The sequence below is a fragment of the Balearica regulorum genome, chromosome Z (assembly GCF_011004875.1).
Source record: "Balearica regulorum gibbericeps isolate bBalReg1 chromosome Z, bBalReg1.pri, whole genome shotgun sequence".
In the NCBI taxonomy this organism is placed as follows: domain Eukaryota; kingdom Metazoa; phylum Chordata; class Aves; order Gruiformes; family Gruidae; genus Balearica; species Balearica regulorum.
Window position 1 is genome coordinate 30,012,350 of NC_046220.1, and position 22,237 is coordinate 30,034,586.

A 22,237-nucleotide genomic window follows, 5' to 3' on the forward strand; every position below is an offset into this window, starting at 1 on the left:
TCCATAGGAAGTCTTTTGCAGATTAAATGGTGAATGCAGTTCTCTGAATGTCAGCAATCTTGCTGACAAAAATTATCTTTCCTTTACACAGGACACGTTTAGAGTATCTCCTGTTCAGGACATATTTTGTATTTTGGGGTAAACCAACTCACAGGGCAAAACCTCAAAGCTTGCAATGCTCTTAGTGCTTTCACAAGTTTTTTGTAGCAGCAAGCTTGGAGATATGTCAGAAAATGTGTTTGACCTAGAAAGTTTAAGAGACTGCAGCTATACTTTCACTGGGAGAAACTTGCTGTGATTGCTTCTCCTCATCCAGTCGGTTTGTGCTCCCACTTTGAATTCCCCACAGCAGCCACTGGGAGAGTAACATTCACAGCAAAAGAAAGATTTAATTACACTAGTGATGAGTACCAGAAAAAAATGCTGGGCACAGTGGTCAGCTGGAGGGCTATGTGTACAGCTACAGGCAACTTCAGTCAACAGAATTTTAAAATGGCAACATCAAATAGTATTTCTTTACTTAAAACATAACACTTTTCACCAATATCCAACCTGACTGTATGCAATGCTAAAATGTTCCCAAAACCAGATGTATGCACACACCTTACAAAACTCATCTTTCTAACCTCTGCTGATTTCATTCTCTAGGCATGCCTCCTACACTTCCCTCTGCAAGGTGGACAGGACTACCAAGCCCCCACTCCCACACCCTCTGCTATATGTAGGGCAGAACCTACATATAAGTTCTATACTCCATCCTTTGTAGAAGTAGTTCTGGCCCACCCCCTACTGTCAGCCTTATCTGTCTTGTGGAGGAACCTGCTCCCAAAAGTGCATGTAAATGTTAGGACATACAGTGAACGGCAGCCCTCAGGGCTTACGGATTCTTGTTTGCTTTGGCCAATCAGAAGTCTCCCTCACCCTCTGCGTCAGCAACTGAACAACCTACAGTATTGATTTGTAACTGCCTTAAAGTGCATTTCTTCCACAGTTGTACCTCAACAGAAAAGAAGAAACAAACCAACCCTTTCTAGTGAATATAAACAACCGGGGTCCTTGTTAGTATCTTCTAGAAAAAACAGACACATGCTATGGGTTCCAGTTCTGATGATGGGAGGGCCTGGAAGAGGGGGGACAGACTTTACCTTGCTTCTTTATCCCAGTGAAAATATCCCAAATATGCCCACTGAAAGTGCAGTGGCAGCACCTCTTTCCTCCTTTCCCTTGCTCCAGAGAAACACAGTGCAGGGTCCAGTAATCTCACCCTGTCTAGCCACACAAAGTGTTAGAGAGACAGAAACACTAATCCTGCCTACTGGGCACACATAGCAAGGGTTCCTGTTCTGCAGTGCACAGGTACTTGAACTAACTTTAAATTAGCAACGTCAAGCGCCTGCAGGAGTTCAGCCACAGCGGCATGCTGCTCAGCATGAGAGAGCTCACCCTCCTTCTCAGCAAACCGTTACCACTGCCCTAGCAAGTTAGGCTAAGGGCAGCTACACAAGACTACAACACACCAATTTCCCGGATAAGAGGAGGGACACCAGATGGATACAGATAAGGAAGCACAGCGAAATAGACTTCTTAAGTTTACTTCTGCGGTGCTGCTGCCTGTGTGCTGTACAACTTCTTTGGCTTCTTGTTCATTGGTAGTAAGCCCTAAGCATTCAGCTTCAATATTTCCAGTATTGACCTACACTGGACAATGACAGCCTGTCCAATTCCCTACTTCTGTCATATCTCTTAATGCATAGGGCTGGACTAAACCTTTGGACTTGGGGACAAGTTTTGGAGGAAAAGGTCATGTCCTGTGTATTAAAGATCTACAGCTTTCACGTTATTAAAGAAAAGTAAATAAATCTATCTTTGACATTCTACTAAGTTGGATGGAAGACCTGTTCTTCACTTCGTTTTGTGGTCTTTACTGTGTAGGTGTTTGTCTGATTCATTACCGGTCATAATTTGTATCCACACTATTTAGATCCTTTGTAACAGAATGAAGACCTGATGTCACCTCAAGTTTCCACTATTTTTTTCTCTCTGCAACATTAGCTCTTACCAGAGTTAGAAATTTATAATACACTAGATTTGTACCATACCCCTAAAACAATCTGACAAGAGTTTTTAAGGTTCTGTTTAGAGACTGCAATGTCAGCATTTTCTTGAGCAATGCTTTCCAGTAAACAGTTTAGACGGAAGCATGGTTTTGGGAAACAATGTTCTTATAGCTGATGTTTTAACTGAAAACAGTATCTTAAAGTACAGGATCAAATAATACAGTATGAGGTTTTTAAATTATTTTTTTTTTTAAGGAAGGATTGCTCTTTTGTGATTTCATAAGATACAAAATATTGTTTGAAAACAGCCTTTAATTACCATCTCTCTAGTAGACCGCAATCAGAACATTGCACTTACATTCCTCTGAGATGAATGAAATGCTGGAAACCCTGTCTTTCATAAAGCATCAGAAAAGCTCAATTTACTATTCCTGAAACATCCTATTACTTGTGAATTTCAGCCACAACAGAGTAAAAGCAAATGGTATCAGCTTTAAATGAAACACATTTGTGCAGAAGAACATAGGTGTGTCAGTCAGAGATGTATTTAAAAAAAAGCCTACTCTGCTGCAGTAAGAAGATAGTATTAAAACAATCAGCTGAGGTCAGTCTATTTAAGGCAAAAGCTATCTTTGAAATGAGTCATAATTCTGACATATTAGGTCAAATGGAACTCAGTTTATACATGCTGAGAAAATTCCTGACCTTCCTTTGACAGAGGCATATTTTTTTTAACTGAGTGCAGTAAAGGCATTCAGGTAACTGAATCTGGAAATACTACTTTTTTTGTTTTCCATTTTGCTGCAATCAGTGTTACTAGAACATTCTACCAGCTATCATAAATCTTTAAAAACAATAGCTATAGTCAGAACATTCTACAGAGCACGTATTGTACATCCGTGGACTTTTGACAAGGGATGAGAGAAGATATTACCTGAAGAATCAGATAGCATAAGACAAGAGATAATACAAGGATTCAGGCGCTTAGGGTCTACTATCTGGAACAGTCTATCTTCATAAAGACATAGGAAAAAACCCAACTACCATCAGGAACTGCAATTAATATTCACTATAGGATAGTATTACTAAAGCAACAACTTTAAAATAGAAAATTTTTTGTCTGCAAATTATTTTCAAATTCTACATGTTCTTTAAGGATACTTGGAGCTTTACAACTTACAGTGATATGACAGCATACCAACATCTTAGATTTTCTTAAAAGCCATGTCACACGCACTAGAAATGCAGACAACCTAATAGGCTGAACAGAGAGGAAGAACATGCTGGGTAGCCTTCCTGATTCTCTCACTTGCTAATTCATTCATCTGTGTGGGTCAGCCTGCCCGTATTGCCAGCTGTAGCAATTATGCTCATTCCTATGCCTTTTGCAAACCATTTTGAGATGCTGCTGCTGCAAATTACACCACTACGCATCCCTGAACACTGCCCAGGGCATCAGCAAGCTCCCAAGCACCCTGCTAGAACCTACCCATCAATCTAAACCTACATCTTTGATGCAAATAGTGAGCTACATGGAAGCTACAAACAAAATTGCACAGCTAGTTAAGAAAACAATCACAATTTCCACTAAACACAACTGCATGTTGGTGTTAAGACTTGCTGAGTCATTTTGCTGCACAAGGAAAGGCAGGAAAATGAGGTAGAGAGATGCTAAAATAGTCAGTTAGCAGCCACCAAGCGCAGCAGTCCCAGAAAGGACACAGCTTCCCTTAGAAACGGTCATTCCCTCAGTTCCTGCAGATTAACAAGGCTCCAAACAGATGCCAGCACAAGATGGGCATCACTTTACATTCTGCCCATGCCTGTAACATTTCATACTAAGAACTCACTATTATAGTGTTTCCACAGAAGACATTAGCTAGCAGCAAACAACAAATGTAATCCAAAATAAGCATGTCTCAGAGACTCAAAATCTTAATTGCTGCAGTGGAAAGCTAGACAAAGGAAGAGAAATTCAAATGTGCATATGCTTGCCATAAGAAATAGTCTTCTGGTATTTATTTGTTAGCCTAATCCTTGAAGGGAGTGAGAAAATATCTGTTGATTTCTATCTGCTGGTCCTAAGGTTTGTGCAATAACCCACTAACAAGTTGCCCTATGAATCATTGCTCCTTTCAGTTACTTAAGTATAGTAACACTAAAAGGGGCATGCACAAGAGGAGTACAGCAAGTACAAGCCCCTAGTTTACATTTTGTGATGATTCTTTTAGTACAGACTTAATTTTCTGAAAATTGACAACTGAATTATTTCTTAGAATTTTCAGAAATTTGTTGAGACATCTATATTCATAATTTTACCTGTCCACAGCACAAGTAAAAGAACAACACTCCAAATCACCACAAATTTAAAAGATAGGTCCTTCTAACTAAGCTAGCAAAACCTGTTTGGAGGACAGAAATGCTATGGTTCCAAAGAACAGTTATCTTCTGGGGCAAAAGAATCTTGGATAATTACAGGTCTAAGACAACTTTTTCACTAGCTAAATTAAATTTAATTTGTATATAAATAGCTTCATATTCTTCCACCCCCAGACAAACCCTCTATTTTAATCATAGTATGTATCATACAGTAAAGCAAGGTCTGAAACCCCTCTTTAAGCTAGAGAAGAGCTGTGAGCATCAGTGGCGGAAACACAGGATCTCACTTTTGTGCAGGAATAGGAGATAGGGAGCATACACATGAGCAGAATAGCAAGGGAGGTGGGGGGAAGGAAAAAGAGTGCAGCAGCCAACCAACCCGAGGAACCTCAAGAACACTTGGGTATGGTCAATTTTGAGCTTAAAACAATTGCCTTGTGTGCTCCACCCAGGAGGAATTTCATAGTGGCTGTGACAATTGACAGTGCTGAAATCAGAATAGCTTAGCTGAAATCAGTTGACCTGGGCTGACTGATACCAGTTGAGAATTTAGCTTCTTGTTCCACAGAAATATGAGATTACTTAGAGAAGTCATTCATTTGAATTACTCTGGATTTACAGTGTGAAGTAAGAAACTAGCCCCACAACTCCCCTGGCTACAGTAGAGCTTTCCAAACACTTCTAGCAGTAGTATAATATTTAATATAACTCTGAAAAGCATTAAAGACATTCTGCTTTCTAAACTTCAACACACTTTGGGAAATCAAATAAAATTCCAGAAGTCTATTCTTCTACTTCTGTCTACTTTTCAAATCTATCAAATATAAAGTGTTATACATTTTGTGCTTCATCAGCAAGATAGCCAGAACCTTTTTTTCCTGATTAAGAATGTAAAAATCTGACAAACTTTCCAAAGCATATTTATGGAAAAAAAGTCTTGTATTTGTCCACTTTGAATGCTTTCATGCAGGAATATTTGGGAGATTGACATCATGTATTTTGTTTCAAAATCAAGAATGAAATTATATATTTCTAAGGAGTTTCGACACATGTTTGTGATTTTGAGGAAACATTTTTTTCCAGTTAACAGTGTTCTCGGTTAATATTACCTTTAAACCATTAAGTCTCCATATAAATCACTCCGTTATTTTAAGAAACAATGAAAAAGTACTAATTGAAGAGTGCATGACCTATATACTTTGAGTAGAAGAAGACTGGAAACACAGAGAAATTTATTATTTGCCACTTAAATACACGAAAACTTTTTCTATATAACAGAATACTGGAACTTACACAATCTGGCTCAAGTGGATACTCACATTCAGTCCGAAAACTGTGAGTCTTGGCACTTGAATAAACAATAAATCCACTATTTGTCTGTTAGTATCCATCACTGGGAAGAACCACGACCCAACATGACAAAGCTTTCCAGTAATGAGGTCTGTCCTGTAAATGTTCCTTTCTCGTGACTTTCATTTCTGAATTGTGTAAGCTGTTACAAAGATCACATTGACTGCCTCACATACATGTACAGTTATGTTCACATTTCACAGAGGATTGCCTTATTCTACTCTTTATGATAGACAAAAGTCTGTATTGTGGTGTATTCTCTTGCGGTTTTTTTAGGGGAAGGAGGGGCAAGCTCTAGACAGCTGGGAATTGTACAGTTGATACTACATTAGCATTTCTCATGTAGTTTCTTTGGCAAATTCTGTAATTTACAGCATGTTAAACATGCCTGGAAAGTGCTGTCTCCTTTTGCCTGTAAAGAAGTTACATGAAGATCTATAGTAAGATCAAACTGCTCTTCCTTACCTTTCAGCAAACTTTTACTCATGATCTAATCTAAAACTAAAAATGACCATTTGGTTTTTCTTCGGGAAATCAAAAGTAGAAGAAAAGATGACAAAATGAAGCCACCATCTACCAACACGTCCTTTCAACAATTTTGCATATAAACCCACAATCCTAAAAATACTGACATAATACATCCATGCCAGCAAGATAATTTAAAAGTTCTCTTCAAAAGAAATGCACCAAATTCTCCCTAAGTTTTTGAACACTCTTCCTTAGATCAGCTCATGGATGATGGTAGGCAAGAGCTTCAGAAAGACATTATCTTTTTAAGAGTGAGCATGGACCCACAGTACTGTAAATATGTATGGAAGAAATTATACACTGAATTTATGGAAAGGTGCTATATTCATCTGGAAAACTAATGATTAAATTCATATAAAAACTGATGGAACAACAGGAAAAGAATGACCTTAGCTTTTCCTGCACAATTGTACCTACATGGAAAAAAACTACACATATGAACTACGTTTCGATTCCTGAAGAAAACTAAACAACACCCAGAGTGGGAAATTCCACAACAACCATTTCACAAAATGTCAAATTAGCTAAGCTCTCCACTTCATTTTGCTTATCATTGTATTAAGACTGCAAACTCTTAACTTCCTGTGCACTTATGATTAATCCACTGCCTCAATTTCAAGTTTCATCCAAGCTTCTTCATCATAGAAACGTGAATGACTGATACCTGAGTCAATTCAATCTTATGCCATTTACAATTCCATGGACAAATTCAGAGATAAGTAGTTATTCTAATACTTCCAAGGTTCAACTAAAGAGGAAATGTTTTTCAGGGAAAATCCTTGAATACATTCACTTCATCTGTGAAATCCAGACAACAGCCTATCCTGATTTAGATATACTGGAAGTACTCCAGATTTGATCTTCAGCTTAGATCAGCATAAGATGCTGAACACTTCTCGTCACATCGCTTCCTCTTTCAGCTGGAAGGAAACATTCTTCCACTTACAAGACAAAAATAAATTACTCTGAGCACCAAACACTCATACAAGATTAACCTAAGACCACGATACCAATTAGTGGAAGAACACTATGAATTTTTAACCACTAACTGCTGTGAGAAACATTCCATTTTTCATTTAGAAAGATTCTTTATTGATATCTACCCCACCGACACACTCACACAGACTTGGGATGACACAGCAGTAAAAAGACTAGCAAGAAGTGAGGTAATACAGCTTACATAAGAATTCTTCTCAAACCTTTGCCATGGATATTAAATAAGAGAAAAAAAAATTTCTACTTCTCCTCTATCTAAGAGGGAGCACAAGCATGACAATAGTTAATAGTCCATTACTATCATCCTAACCTTACTGAAAAAATTTAGGTTCTGAATACTTGTGTTTACAAATAGAACCGTTAAAGACTTCTATTAGCCAAAAAAAAAAATTCTCCTTCATTTAGTGTCATGGCATGTTTTTACACAGAATTATAACTGAACAGAATAATTGCTACTTTGTTTGTTTCTTGTTTGTTTGTTTGGGTTGGAAGGGACCTTAAAGATCCAACTTCCTTGCCACTGGCAGCGACACCCTCCACTAGACCATGGTGCCCAAAGCCCCATCCAACCTGGCCTTGAACACTTCCAGGGATGGGGCATCCACAACCTCTCTGGGCAACCTGTTCCAGTACCTCACCACCCTCACAGTGAAGAATTTCCTTCTAATATCTAATCTAAATCGACCCTCCTTCAGCTTAAGGCCATTACCCCTTCTCCTATCACTACATGCCCTTGAAAAAAGTTCCTTTTGCTACCTTTTCCATCAGACCTTTATACTGAAAAACTATCTTCCCAAAAGGGTGTGATCTAAATTAACGACTGTTGATAGAAAAACTCGGTGCAGCCAGCACTCGCTTTATTTGAAGATATCAGAAAATGCCTTGCACAATAGTTCACATCCTGTATTCTTCTGAAGTTGCACAGCTCATAAACACTCTACTATATTACATTATATTCTTATGGAAACGGTTTTTAAACATCACAGACATATTCTCACCAAAGATAAGCCCACTGCATAAAAAAAGACTCATAAACACACTTGTTTAGCTTCATATTCTGAATTCAGAATATTAAAACATTTTTGTATTAAACTGCCAGTGGGATCAAAAAGAAAAAAGTTTTAAAAACATTTTATTTTGCTAGAAGCATACACAAATCTAATAAAGTATTATTGGCATTTGAGATGTATTTTGCATATTAGCTAGTTACAGCTATCCATCACTGATGCTGTTGTCATCTTTTAGCTTCACATCTCTATTTATGTAACACTTATTTTATGAAGTGGTTTATACACACAGTGTCTTACATTTATTTACTTACCAACAGTATCACATGGTTCATCTTTATGTACACAGAAATCCTTCCTAGAATTGGAGGGGAAAAGAAAAATGTTAAGCAAGCCAAGCTGTCAGACTAGTAACGGCTGTGTGACCTATTTACAAATATTTTGTATGACTCAATGAATAAATACAGAACACCATTATCTCAACAAAGAGCACGGGAAAGCAAAGGCCAGGATTACTCAGAACACTCAGATTTCAGTTAATTGTCAGAACAGATTTAAGAGTAGTCAGGTGATAAAACATGTACCATATTTTTAATATGCATTGTACCTAATTTCTGTTTTTGCCCCCCATGTATCTTGAAATATAAGAACTGTAAAGTTAGTCTTTCTTTCATTTGAAAATATCTTCAGTGCTTAATATCAGCTCCAAAAGCAGCATGGTAATCCAGCATTTAGATCGTAGATAGAGTCAGAAAGTTTTTGTGCCAGAAAGTTCATGGTTAAAATTACTAATAGGAATACATTCTGGTGAAGTATTTCTGCTAGCACATCCCATTCTAGTCATGGGAGACTTACAAATTAACTTGCTGGGAGAAGCTTATCCTATCTCCAACACAGATTTTAGTCCAGCCATAGCTCTGTAAGTAAGACTGCTCAATTGCATGAAGTGGAATAAATATTTCATGTCTGTGTTAAACAACATCTGCTTGGGATTCATTTTAATTCCACACCTATTTTATCTGTTCTGAGACACACATAAAAAAGGTATCAAAAGAGCAAAGGAAAAGCTTCTTTTTACTGGAGTGTTTATAACTGATGATATTTTTCTATTTTAAATAAAAATAGGGCTACTGAGGTATACATGAACTGGGGAGGGGGGGGAGGGAATCAATGGGGAATAAACAACAACAAAACCCCACACTGAGCATCTAAGCAAAATACAACGAAGTTACCTGAACTTCATTCCAACATGTACTCAAATAAAGATATTTCTGTTCTTTAGCTGTACCACAGAGTAACAGTCTCTGCTTTTAGAGAGGGACTATATGAGACAGAGAGATTTCATTTTTATATTCTGTCCAGGAAGCTACATCGATATACAGACAGACTGATAAAAAGATACACACGTACATAAACACTCATTTTCCAGGAACAAAATGCAGGAATTGTTTGGTGCTTGAGATGAGAGAGTAGACTAGTGATACCTATCATTTTTACAAATGTAACTACTCCAAGAGCTTTTTGTTTGTTTGTTTGTTTCCCAGAGACTATTCCCACAGAGTGATTTAGACCCAAAAGCAATCTCAAGAGGCTGGCAAATTTCTGACAGTTGTTAAAGGCTACACAGCCAGAGACATGGGGTTGTAGAGCTTTTGATTCTCCAGTCACCATTGCCAGATAATTACAGAGTAGAAAAGCAAAACAACAGTGCTAGAAAAAATCTTGCGAGTAATCTGATAAAGAAACTCTGGGAATCCACTTAGAAGAGTCCTGGTGAACAAGAAACTATAATCAGATACAGAAGGAAGTTCTTGTATTTTTTTCAAACCTGCAACAAACTGCATTAATGCACTGGGTTGTAACATAATTCTTTCTTTCGTGTTATGTGACACAGGGGACTTATTGTCTTGTTAAGCAACATGACAGAACAATTAGAAATATGGCACTTGTGGTGAAGCAAGAGAACATGTGTAAAGACAATCTAAGGACATGGATTGTCTTCCACGAACACTCATACAACTACCAGAAATATTAACTGATGTAACAACAAGTAAAAAAAAAAAGAAAGAAAAAAGAGCGCATACCTTCAAATGTACAAGAATACCATTTGACATTTTAAAACTGCCAATATCCAAGAGGTTCCTGCTTATGTAATAGCTTTGTTCTCATACACTTACTGAGCTGGTTTTGGTTTGGTTTTTTTTCCCTTCTTGGCAACCTCAGACTATGGTTATGCTATGCATCCAGAGTTTCATTATGGGACTTGGGGGAAATGGTGTTGCTATGACTTAGCAAGAGAGAAGTACAATAAAATATTCTTAATTCCTGATCTACATTGAAAGAATATAATACCACCTTTAATTTCCAAGAATATGAATGCATTGCATACATTTGAGACTAGGCTCCTTAGTAAAGATTTACAGCTCTAGCTAGACCTACCAATGACTCTTACAGAAATAGTTCTCTAATTCCCACATGGTAACTGAAATATTCCATCATATTATAACTACGTTATTGTGTATGTATATAACATACACACACACACACATATATATACACCTCTGCACTTTATATATATATATATGGAACTGGCATGCTGAAACTATACAAAACAAAAGAGAGGATACAGGCTCTTCCAAGTAAGAGGAGGTATAAAAATAGAGCAATAAAGTACAATACAAAGCCCTCAGGAAAGCCACTGAGATGATTTGCCTTTGTTGTTTTCTTCCCTTCTCTTAGCAAAACAGGGCAAAGGTATTAGCATTACCATTAATGCAGATAGAAACTTTTGCGGAGCAAGGTAGTAACCAAGTCTAACACTGAAAGCAAGAAACTGGTTAAAGCACACTAAAGTCCCCTTCTAACCAGTATCCAGCCCACAACTTCCATTACTCTAAATGGTTTCTTTGCATGCACATGGAAGGGAAAGCATGTCCTTATTCTAATGAGAGAAGAGAGGACATTTCATGACACTTAGGACTGATCTGTGAGCTTGAATAGGTTGGCTAACCCTAGAAAAGAATTCTAAGCAAGAATGGGTAACTACTAATCCATTGTTTCATAAAATTACATTTAGTTAATGCATTTTTAATTGACTACATAAAGCATTATGAAGAGCCTTCACAGCAAACAAAACCTATCCAGTTTCTAAATATAAAGTATCTCATTACATTCTCTTTGCTAAAATAAATCCTGATGTGTAGATGATGGGATATACAACAGAAGACATCAAGAGCAGCAGAAGAAGACTAAAGAAGAATCCAGACTTATGTTTTATTAATAGTTTGCATCAATTTGTCACTTCAGATAAATTTAACACTTATTTTAGGCATACTAGTCAAAAGACTGTTTTCTTGTCCAAGCCAGTTTATCATTTTCCTTCCATATGCTAGATTGGAGAAAAGAACAAACAGAGGACAGATAATGGATTTTAGCAGTCTACCAAATTTTCATTCTGTCTTTCACTCTACTTTCAATTTCTTAACTGCTCTTATGTTCATAATTTTGAAAAAAAAAGTAGTGTAGGCTTGAAATGGCAGTCTAACTCCTGCTGTTATTGACTGTAGTATTTACAACTTTTTAAGATATATTTGAGGTGTATTGCCCAAGCAACCAGTTTTCTCAAATCATAAAGTTTTTATAAAGAATAGTTGCAATTAATGGTCTCCTTGGCAAAAAACCATTCTCATCATACTGCAGATGTGTTCGTTTGTATTGTGCTAAGTGAATAATGACAATACTGCAGATGTTCTTGTCTTTTCACTTATTGGGACATTCTGAGATGGTTTCCGTATATAAACTAGGCATGTACAAACTAATGAACACACTTAAAAATAATTAAATGAAAATAAATTTTGAGGTTAGTGAACCACAGGACAAATTACACATTTACTATTCAGTTGGGAATTTAAACAAATTGACCATGTTACTATCGTAAATGGTATTTTAGAAACTTTTTAGTATTTTGAGGGTAAACCTCAAATGCACCGGTATGCACTGGACAGTGTATTTTAGTAAATCAGAAAATACTATATTTAAATATTTTACATAGTTATCATCACTATGGAGTCCAACAGAATCTAGACTCAGCATAAGCATTAAACAATTATCTGGAAGAAAATAAGAGAGCACTACTAGTAAGGTCTGAAAATTAAATGAGTTTTGGTAGAATACAAATAGGAATGAAGACAAATCCATTTTTAAAGATGACTCATCTGAGTAACTTTTATTTTAATGTAGCCAAAACTGGACCCCCAAACTTGATCAGATATGGCAACAGCATGACAACAACAAAAAGAAATGAGCATTTGAAAGCAGCCAGTAGGAGTGAACAGTATCGTTGGATAAAGACGCAGGAAAATATCAGCCATGGCACCAGTACAACCGTTCACACACTACTGTGTCCAATTTTGGTGCTTATGCTTCAAAAAACACTTTGGAAAATAGGAAAAGGTCTGGAAACAGCTAAGAGAATGATTACATGTCTGGGAAACAGGCTTAAAAACCTCTCTAAATTAATTGAAGAGAAAGATGAGTTGTGAGTTGAGCACAGCCTGCAAGTATTTATGTAGGGAGGAGCTTTCTAACAGCTCTTTAGCAGCAAAGGGTACGAAGAGATCTGCGGTTGAAAGCTGAAGTAACAGAAATTAGAAATAAGACACAACTTTCCATTCTGAATATAAGTAACTGTGGCAATGGTGTACTTCAGAACACAGTTAATCCTCCTTTATTTTAAATCTTTATCTCAAGACTGTCTACCTTTTTTATTCACCAGAGAAATAAAATGTAAAAATAACTGATGGATTTAATGTTAGGGACTTGCACTAGATAATCAGAGAATTAAAATTTAGTTTAGGTCTGTGTAACGCTATGTAACAGATCTTTATCAGTGAACAGAACATATGTAGCCTGAGCACTAAAGCTCAAAAGAACAAGCTGACAGAAACTGGTAAATTCATGCAGATTTTTCTCACATGTATTACTACAAGCATTGCCACTTCATAGACTCAAACACCTTGAACTTAGACAAGAAAAAAAACCCAAAACCCAAAACACACAGCATGTGATGACTTAAAATTAGGGGGATTTTTTAAATACACAAGTTAAAAATACGAATCTTATACATTAATGTATAATTAATACAGGAGATTGTGGGGTGGTTTTTTTAAAAGACATCTTTGATTCTACAGTATGTTCTTTTCATGTTTCCATGCTTCCTTCTGCATCTACAAGGCTATTACTATATAACTAATAGTAAGGACACATGAGATTGTCATGAACTCCCTTGATGACTACTGCTGATGTCAAAAAAACCCCAGTAAACACTGTAAAACTTTGCAAAAGATATGAGGAGTCTTGGCAGTATTGACATTATAGTGGTATGTTTTCATCACTGTAAGGACAAAATTAAGAATAATTTTATCTCTTACCGGGCACTTCAAGAACTCATTTTTCCAGAGCTGAATTTCACCAGAAATTTAAGGACAGTAGTAGCAGCTTAATAACCCAATCTCTATCCTGTTACATTTCAACAATTTTGGACTGCCAAACACTTCAAGCTTTTGGGGTGAACCTGTAATGTGAGTTTCTGTGCAGGAGTCATTCACAGTCTTCCACCTCTGACTTTTTTTTGAGGAGGTATTTTTGGTTCAAACCATTAACACCGGAAAGGAAATAAAAAGCAAAGTCAGGAAAAGAACTGTACTTTTTATATGCATTGGAAGGGAATAGAAATGCTTAAGAAATTCTTGTCCAAGCTTTGGGTAGAGTTCTGTCTGGTTGGAACGATTGGAAATGAAATAATATTTAGCAAATTTAAGTGCTGTTTATGCAATTGTCTACTTTTATAGAATGAGTCACTTTCTTATAGTGAAAATGCCTCACAGCACTGTTGCAAATATATATCACCCAGAGCAAAGAGATTTCAGATACTGCAGATCATTATGAATGAACAGCTGTGAACATGAAACATCACTGTCTATCTGCTGAATATCAGAGAATCAGAGATCTACTTTCTATGACAAGCACATGTCAAAATGGCAATTCTGAGAAGGAGAATACAGAACTTGATTTTTTATTATTATTTTGACATTCTAAAAACCACTGTGACATAGATTGACCTATGGACTGGAAAGGCAGCATGATGCAAAATTTTTAAGAGAAGGTAGATTCTGCCTCATTCTTGTATCTTGGGTTTTTTTTTCTTTTCTTTTTTTTTTTTTTTTAATATACTTCAAAGATTTCATTGCCTTGTTGGCAATAGGGGCAATATAAGAACTTAGGTATTGTCAGCAACTGTGGATGCCATGGACCTTTTCCTGCCTTACTTTCAGTTACCTCATTCAGGTCAGACAACCTATGCAGATAGCAACTGGTAATACCATCTCAGTGGACACCAAAATGAGGGCTTATCTCTGCACTCGCATTCTGTAACTTAAAAAGCAAGCAAGATATCGATGTGCCATGGTATGTTTTTTCCTTAGAGGAAAGTACTTCCTGATATGCATATCTCTAAAGTAATAGTGGTAATTTATAACTGTGAATCAGATAGTTTTATTAAGAGAGTCCTTAAAACAATTTCTGTCTTAATTCTTACATTCTCCTTATACCTAACCTCCCTGGGGATCTTTTCTAAATACACTATTTAAACTTTTTCTTTCTGTCTTCCTTCTACTTTATGGCACCACATTTTAAGCATGATATTACTTCATCAGAATAAACCAATTTAAAGGTAAACTAAACAAACCTCACAGGCTGAAATAGGACTACAGTAAAGTGAAATTTACAAATTGGTAGCATATTCATATGTATCATTACAGCTTATTTGGGCAGCAGAGAAAGTTGTGAGGAGAAACTGGTTTTGCTTTCCACTCTATGTAACAAATGGAAAAATAAGTTTTGAAAAGTATGTTTTTCATGGAAAGGCTATGATGGCTCTTTGACTGTTGAATAAATCTCGGTTACATACACATCATGCTCTTTGTAGTTAGGCATTAAAAATTAGCTCTGCACAATACTCAATGCTTCATTTCTAACTCTTTTGGTTACTGGACACCACTGGCATGTGAAAACACAGGAACACTTTTTCAAAGCATTCTTGCTGTTCTACTACCATGCAAGACAAAAAAAGGAGGTGTGGTAAGTTTTAGGATGTCTGCCACAGAATGTGTTAAATAACCAAAACTTTACATTTTTACTTGAAAAATACCAAGCAGTTGGTATTTATCTGTCTAAACAAAATGATTTCTTTCAATAAAGCTGTTTGGAAGTTGTGACAAAGGAACTTGTTATGTGTTTGCAAAACAGAATGAAACTCAGAATTAACAAATGGAGCCACACTGGAGTTAGCTATACCATAAACCTGATGATGTGCAGAGGGAGCCTGCATTAGCAAAATATTCCCACAGTCAGGAAACTGCACTGGTATGATTTATTAGCAGCTAAAGCAGCTCTGAGATGGGAGGCAGTATAGTCCTGAGAACAGCACCACTGAAAAAATAAAAATGTCAGAAGAACAGATCTTTAATTTCTGGCTCCAGCACTGACTTGCTATCTGACATCCAAGCAATCGCTTCCTCGCTCTCTGCTTCAATTTCCTTAACACTGATCAGAGATTTACTCCAAAAAACTTATTAAAACTGACATGCATAAATTGTAGGCAATGCAAATCAGAATATCATTATTACAAAGCACATCTTAATGTATGGTTAGACTTTCCAAAAGCTTTTTTAACCATTTGAAATGCTGATTGAAATTCAAAAAGCTCTCTGGCTGAATGCAGAAAATGTTAAAAACATCTCCAGACCACTACCTCTCAACTGCTTAACTAACACTTCACTTGCATCAGTTCAGAACTCTTCTGCCTCTTCCCATAAAGGCTGGTTAAGATGAAGATGGAAAAGTGAGAGGAAAAAGGTGTTACGTGCTTTATTTCATAGCATCTTACTTCTTGTGAGATAGATACAGCTCACGAACTGAAGAATGCAACCCTAGACTCACTCTCCTGGCAGTGCCTGAGATGCAGGCTTGAAGGGTTCGATGCCCCCTCAAGCTGCTGTGGCTGCTGCAGATACTGTTCTCTCAGCTGTCTCAAATAAGAGAGCCAGGCGACATAGACAAGAGGTCACTCGACAACCTCACGTTTCTAGCAACCAAGCAGTATGCAATCGCTTGATTATCCTTCGACAGTCACAAAGTACATCCACATGTAAGAAGGTTTGTTCCCTGTTAGCTATGCTCATCAACCCAATGCCATCTATGATACTCGGCCATCCTTTATGCTTTGGCCCAAGTTCACTCTTTTCTACTACTCACATCTTTCCTTCTCCATCTAGACTCTTCCTCCACTGACACACTCTGCTATTAAAATCAGTCTTAGGTCTTAATCTGAAAAATTTCTTTCCAGTTTGTCATGCCAAGTATGTTTTCTGATGAGCTAATGGACGTTATTTCTCATGCCTTCCACAGTAGTTCAGAAGAGCCTGTGTGAGGGACTTACAGCTTAGCTAACATATAAGTGTGTTACAAAAACTTATCTGCCCCCTCAAAGCCCCAACAATCCATAAACCAGACAAACACAACAAATAGAGGAGGATGGCACAGGGTAAGAAGAGATGGGTGTCAGCTTTTCTAAGAAAAGGTAAGGGGGTAAACAGCAAAAGTAGCAACAAAGCTGTCACCACAGACAATTTGGTCTTCATTTCCTGCTTCCAGTATGTGACTGGCTCTCCAAAACTTGGAAATTTAGGAAGGAAGCATTTTTCTGCTTCTGAAAACTGAAATACATTATAGAAATTGGAGTAATCACAATGTAAATTAATTTAAAAAAATGCATATAGCTCCTAGTGAGATTGCCCTGAATAAATGGTATAAGGCTACACATATATTTAAAGATTACACATGGTTTTAGGATACCATGTCATCAACTAGCATGGGACGGCACACTAGTATTCTACTATCTCCAATCACAGGAATTTGCTTTGGAAGGGAACTCTGAAGGTGATTCAGTCCAAGGTCCACCTCAAAAATGGGACTAAGCCCAATCCACGACCAGTTGAACCATCGTTCTGTCCTTTTATTTAGATAATGGCTGTATGCTGTTTGAACATCAATATGCATCCCCCTGTGCACCACTTACAGCCTAAACCATGACAGTGTCTTCTTGGGAGGAAGAGGTGAGCTGGAGTCATATTTCCTTCCGAATGCGTGAAACACCTGGTAAGAGTTATAAGGAACTGCAGATCTGGGATCACACCCCATGGCTGTAGAGCACATACTGTGTACATGATATACCTTCAGCACACAATGAAGAACACTAGTTCTAGATTCACTAGAGAGAAGCACAACTCAGCAATGTGCCTAGTGTCATGCTGATCCAGCTCTGAATGGTCTAAATATGCTTTTGTGTTTTGAATGAAAGTATCTACAGGTCTGTGTGTGCTGCCTCTTTTAAATGAAGGCATATGGAGAGAAGCATCCACCTATGGCCTTAGCTATATAGCCAAAGAAGAAACAAGAGAGTGACTTGTTTGTCATTTCACACGTTTACCATCTGGGAACTATGGCTTTCTGATCTATCTTTACCACCACTGTTGAGTTCTGGAAAGAAGCCTCAGGTTGCATTCTTCCTCACTGCAAAACTAAATCGTAACTGCGTTGGTTGTCTATCATTCCTTTGATCTATGTTCATATTAGGCCACTGCCTATTTTTTAATGCTCATCTTTCAGTATTTTACCTTGTGATCAGTATGGCTGCATCAACTGAAGACATGTCTTCTCCCCAGCTTGTTGACATTTCTAAGTGTATATCATTCTTCTTGCCAAATTCTTCATGTTGCCATTTACAAAAGCTTTCCAGCATTTTTTCCCCATGATGTCCAATATACATATCTGTCTGGAAATAAAAATGAATTAATTTTATTAAAATTATGATTCTGTAAGTAGAATTAAGACAATTTTTTGACAGAGTTAGCAAAAATATTCTCCTTTTTATGGCATAATATATTATCAAGCAGAATGACTTGAACTTCAGGAGCAGAGATAATCTTTTTCTCCTGTTAAAAATACAGGTGAAGACAGTGCACTGAAAGGCATACAATAGATCTGTTCACCTGAACTCGTCTCATTTATTTGCTGATTTTTCACTATCCATAGTGAAGAAAAGATTAATGATGCGAAAATCCAGAATTTGAATATGAAATGAGGCTTCTCCACTTGCTGAGAGGACACTGAAGAAAGAAATACTTTCTGATCCACTGGAAAAATATAACATTTTAAAATTAGAAACATGGATAAGGGAATCTCTTTTTAGTATGAACTAACTAAAGCATGAAAGGATTTCCATAATATTTTGTAGAAAAAGCAAGACATCAAGTTGACATTGTCTTGAAATATGATATACAAACCATGGGTTAATAGAAAGTATAAATCAAGATATCAGCCAACTCGCCTTCCTTCAGAAAGAAAGAAAGAACAGGATTTGAGATAATGCCTGAAACGTACAGGGAAAGAATAGTGCTATATAATGGCACTCTTTGTTCGTCTAGGGATTGACTGACAAAGAACATCAGTCTTCCTATTGTTCACTGTTTTTAAGGGAGATGATTTTTGTACTGAGCTATATGAATGCACAAAAAGCAGAGCACAAGCAGATTTACTTAAGAACTAGCTGATTTCCACAAGGAAACTTTGTTTAATTGATTTCCAACTGCAAGCACAGAAAAATCTCAGTATGTGCAGCACATAAATTAGGAGAAGCTTAATGTTTACTGGGGCTGCCCAGCAGTGTAAATAACTAAATAATGCACAAAAGCTAACTGAGAACATTTGTCAGCCATTAAAGATGCTGACTATTGCAAGCCTTTGTGGAGTATGAGCAACAAGCTAAGTAGCATTACCCTCTACAGGTTAAGAGAAAGGTAATATGTACTTACTGGAGTCTCATGAAGAAGGACAAGCTTAGTCACCCGAAGATTTACTTGTAGTCCAAGGCTTTTGTGCTGGAAAAGGTTAAAAACCTAAGATAAAAAACAGTAAATAAAAATAGGTGCTTGTATTGCACACAAGACACTGTAGACTAAAAATAACAGAACCTCAAAAGAACCTAAAAAAATTCTCATATTCTACTGTAACTGCTTGAATTTTCCATAATTTGAACAGAACATTAAGCTAATGTATTGTGTTGATCTTCTGAAGGGAAAACAGAGCTTAGGCAGCATTCATTCTGGGAGCACAAAAGAGACCTTTTCTCCTCAATGGCCATGATCACTTTATAAATTGTAGCCAGTTTCTCCAAATACTTACACATGCATATAATATTATTCACATGAAAATTTCTATTCAGTTAAATCCAGGATTGTGTTCTGAGTGGTCTGAGCCAGGATATGGCAATAACTCTTCCTATCATTCAGAATAGTTAAAAGATTTTATTTATTCTTCAGCTTAAGCTCCTTCTTTAGAACAATCTTTCCTTGTATATTACATTACAATGCTAGTTTTCACTGCCTTATGCACCAAATGGGTGCACTGAAGCTCCAGATGGTGCTGGAAGGGGATGTAATTGTCTGCCTGCATTACCCTTTGTTTTTTTTCAGCCACTAATGATCACACAATCCTTCTTAACAATGTCATCTCTTCCTAATAAGCACAGATAATGAGAAATCATTCAGTGCCTCAGCCTTCCCAACAACATCATAGTCTTCTAACCAAAAAATCATCTTGTTCAGCTCTCACTTTCTGGCTTCATGGCTCAAGATAGAAGACGAAAAGAATACAGACATGTTTGCAGCACCAAGGTTTTATGCTGCAAAATACATAGAATAAGTCTTGACAGTCTGCTGATGGTCATGTACTGACTGTCCCTTACAGGTGCTCAGTCAGAATAATTAAAAAGAGCAAAGAAATCAGCCCGTGGTGCAGGCACTGTTGGCAAAATGCCAAAATTAATTTTAAATTTCCTACCATGTTTAAGATGGTCAGAATAAATCTTCTGGCAGCATCTGTTCCATGATATGAAACCATAGCTGGATCTGCCACCACAACAGTTTCTATATTGTAATCCTGAGGTAACTTGTAAGAGTATCGTTTTCCTCTTCCACTTTCTGACACTTTTTGATTCCGGGATTTCCTTTTATCTGTAACATAAAGCATTGCTTGATTAACTCATCCTTCAAACTACCTCTACAGTACTTTTAGGACTTGTTACCTGTGATTATGGTATAATTCTGATTATGTGGAAGGCAACAGCTATGAACGCTAATACATGCTTATTTAGCACTGCCAATTCTAAGGCTCAGACTGAAGGACTGTACAACAGAAATCTTAGTTCACATCAAGAAAACAGGAATCTTATCCAGCTGCTCAAATAATGTTAGTCATATTCTTTGCATCCTTTCATCTAATATATTTATAAAAGAATATGTGCCTCCTAGTTTGGTTTGTGGGAGAAAACTAAATTAGTGTTAGGTTTGACAGAAAAATAGTCTCACAGAGATTGCAGAATTGTTATCTGCCCATCTTCATAAATCACAGAGAAAACATCTTGATGCAATTGTATCTTAGCATAAAAGATGACAAATATAGATTTGCCACAAATTCAACATTAAGAAAATACATGGAACAAATCAGTGATTTTTGAAGATGAAATAACATTTCAGATGAATGACAGAAAACAATATGTAGGATATAGGTTTGATGGAAACAAAAAAGTGAAGTTTTACTAACATGACTTTAAAGTCAGTGCTGCTGTCATTATAATCAGTTAAAGTAAAACAACAAAACCAAACCCTGGAAACAGGCTTCTAAACCTACAGAAAGCTCCAAATCAAACCATGTTACATTTATGGTAAGCTAGAGGTTACTGCTTTTGTTAATTTTAAGTTTCCCCTCCAAAACCATGACCAAATCCCCATTACTGCTACAGTACATATGGAATACTAATTACACAAAAACATTTCAAGCCAGGAGTTCATCAGATATGCATACAGCACTTAGCAAAGATATTTAAAATAATTTAATTTAAAATAAAATATAAAATAAAACTCCCTGTTGTAACAGCCAAATTCATTAGATCCTGTTGAAGGGACATAAAACGTCTGGGACTGATCTCATTGAAGTCACTGAAATCAAGTGAAATTTTTTCCAGCTTCCACAATGGAATATTCAGGCGCTCTGTTTACAACAAAAGTGATGCTTGAGATGGCAATTAATTATAAACATATGTTCAGGAAACAACCAAATATTCAGAAATTCTGAGGAAATATTTTGCAATTAATCAGTCTCATCTCTAATAGGAAAGTTCCTGCAGTTCATTTCATAACACATGACTACTCTCCAAAAAATAAGTCACTCTTCAGGAAAGTGCTAAAAATCTGCCTTAAAAGTCACTGAACTAAAAAATAAACTTCGAAATATAAGGTACCAGTGAAAGAAGGATCTGTGATTTAATATAAATGTATGCACAATACAGATTTTATGTAAATATAATGTAGATATATATTTTCCAATGTAAATATTTTCCATTTTGATCCTTCAGTCATTTGCTTAGCCTTATACATACAGCTAGCCTCTAGCTTTACTTGTGTTCACTAACTGTGGATCTACAGCCTAGTTTATAAAACATGTGTGTGTTTTTGTCACTCTTTTGAGAATAAATTTTAATGAAACTTCAGTGTCAGGATTTGTGCCAAAAAACCAACACCCTATAAGCTATACAACTATGACTTACCATACAAGCATTTAATGCTATAGATCTAAGCTTAAATAGTAAACTCATTTGGATCAAAAAAGATCTCTCATGAGCCATCTGGTCAATTTGCCCTCCTCTGAGGAGCAGTGATTGATTCCAGTGAAGCTTCCGGCAACACAGTTTATTCATTGTTCATTTCTTCATAAAAACAGCAGCTAGTGGTTGAACACTTTAAA

General features: G+C 36.7%; 1 protein-coding gene across 3 annotated transcripts in view; it reads right to left on the reverse strand.

Annotated features, from left to right (window-relative positions):
* The window catches only part of ADAMTS19 (ADAM metallopeptidase with thrombospondin type 1 motif 19), a 154,951-nt gene that overhangs the window by 91,783 nt on the left and 40,931 nt on the right, over window positions 1-22,237 (reverse strand). For all 3 annotated transcript variants that reach the window (XM_075740365.1, XM_075740363.1, XM_075740364.1), the window contains 4 exons: window positions 20,276-20,448; window positions 19,249-19,332; window positions 18,052-18,209; window positions 8,632-8,675 (listed from right to left, as the gene is read on the reverse strand). In XM_075740365.1, coding sequence (XP_075596480.1) covers window positions 8,632-8,675; window positions 18,052-18,209; window positions 19,249-19,332; window positions 20,276-20,448 — 459 coding nt within the window. The remainder of the gene's footprint in view (window positions 1-8,631; window positions 8,676-18,051; window positions 18,210-19,248; window positions 19,333-20,275; window positions 20,449-22,237) is intronic.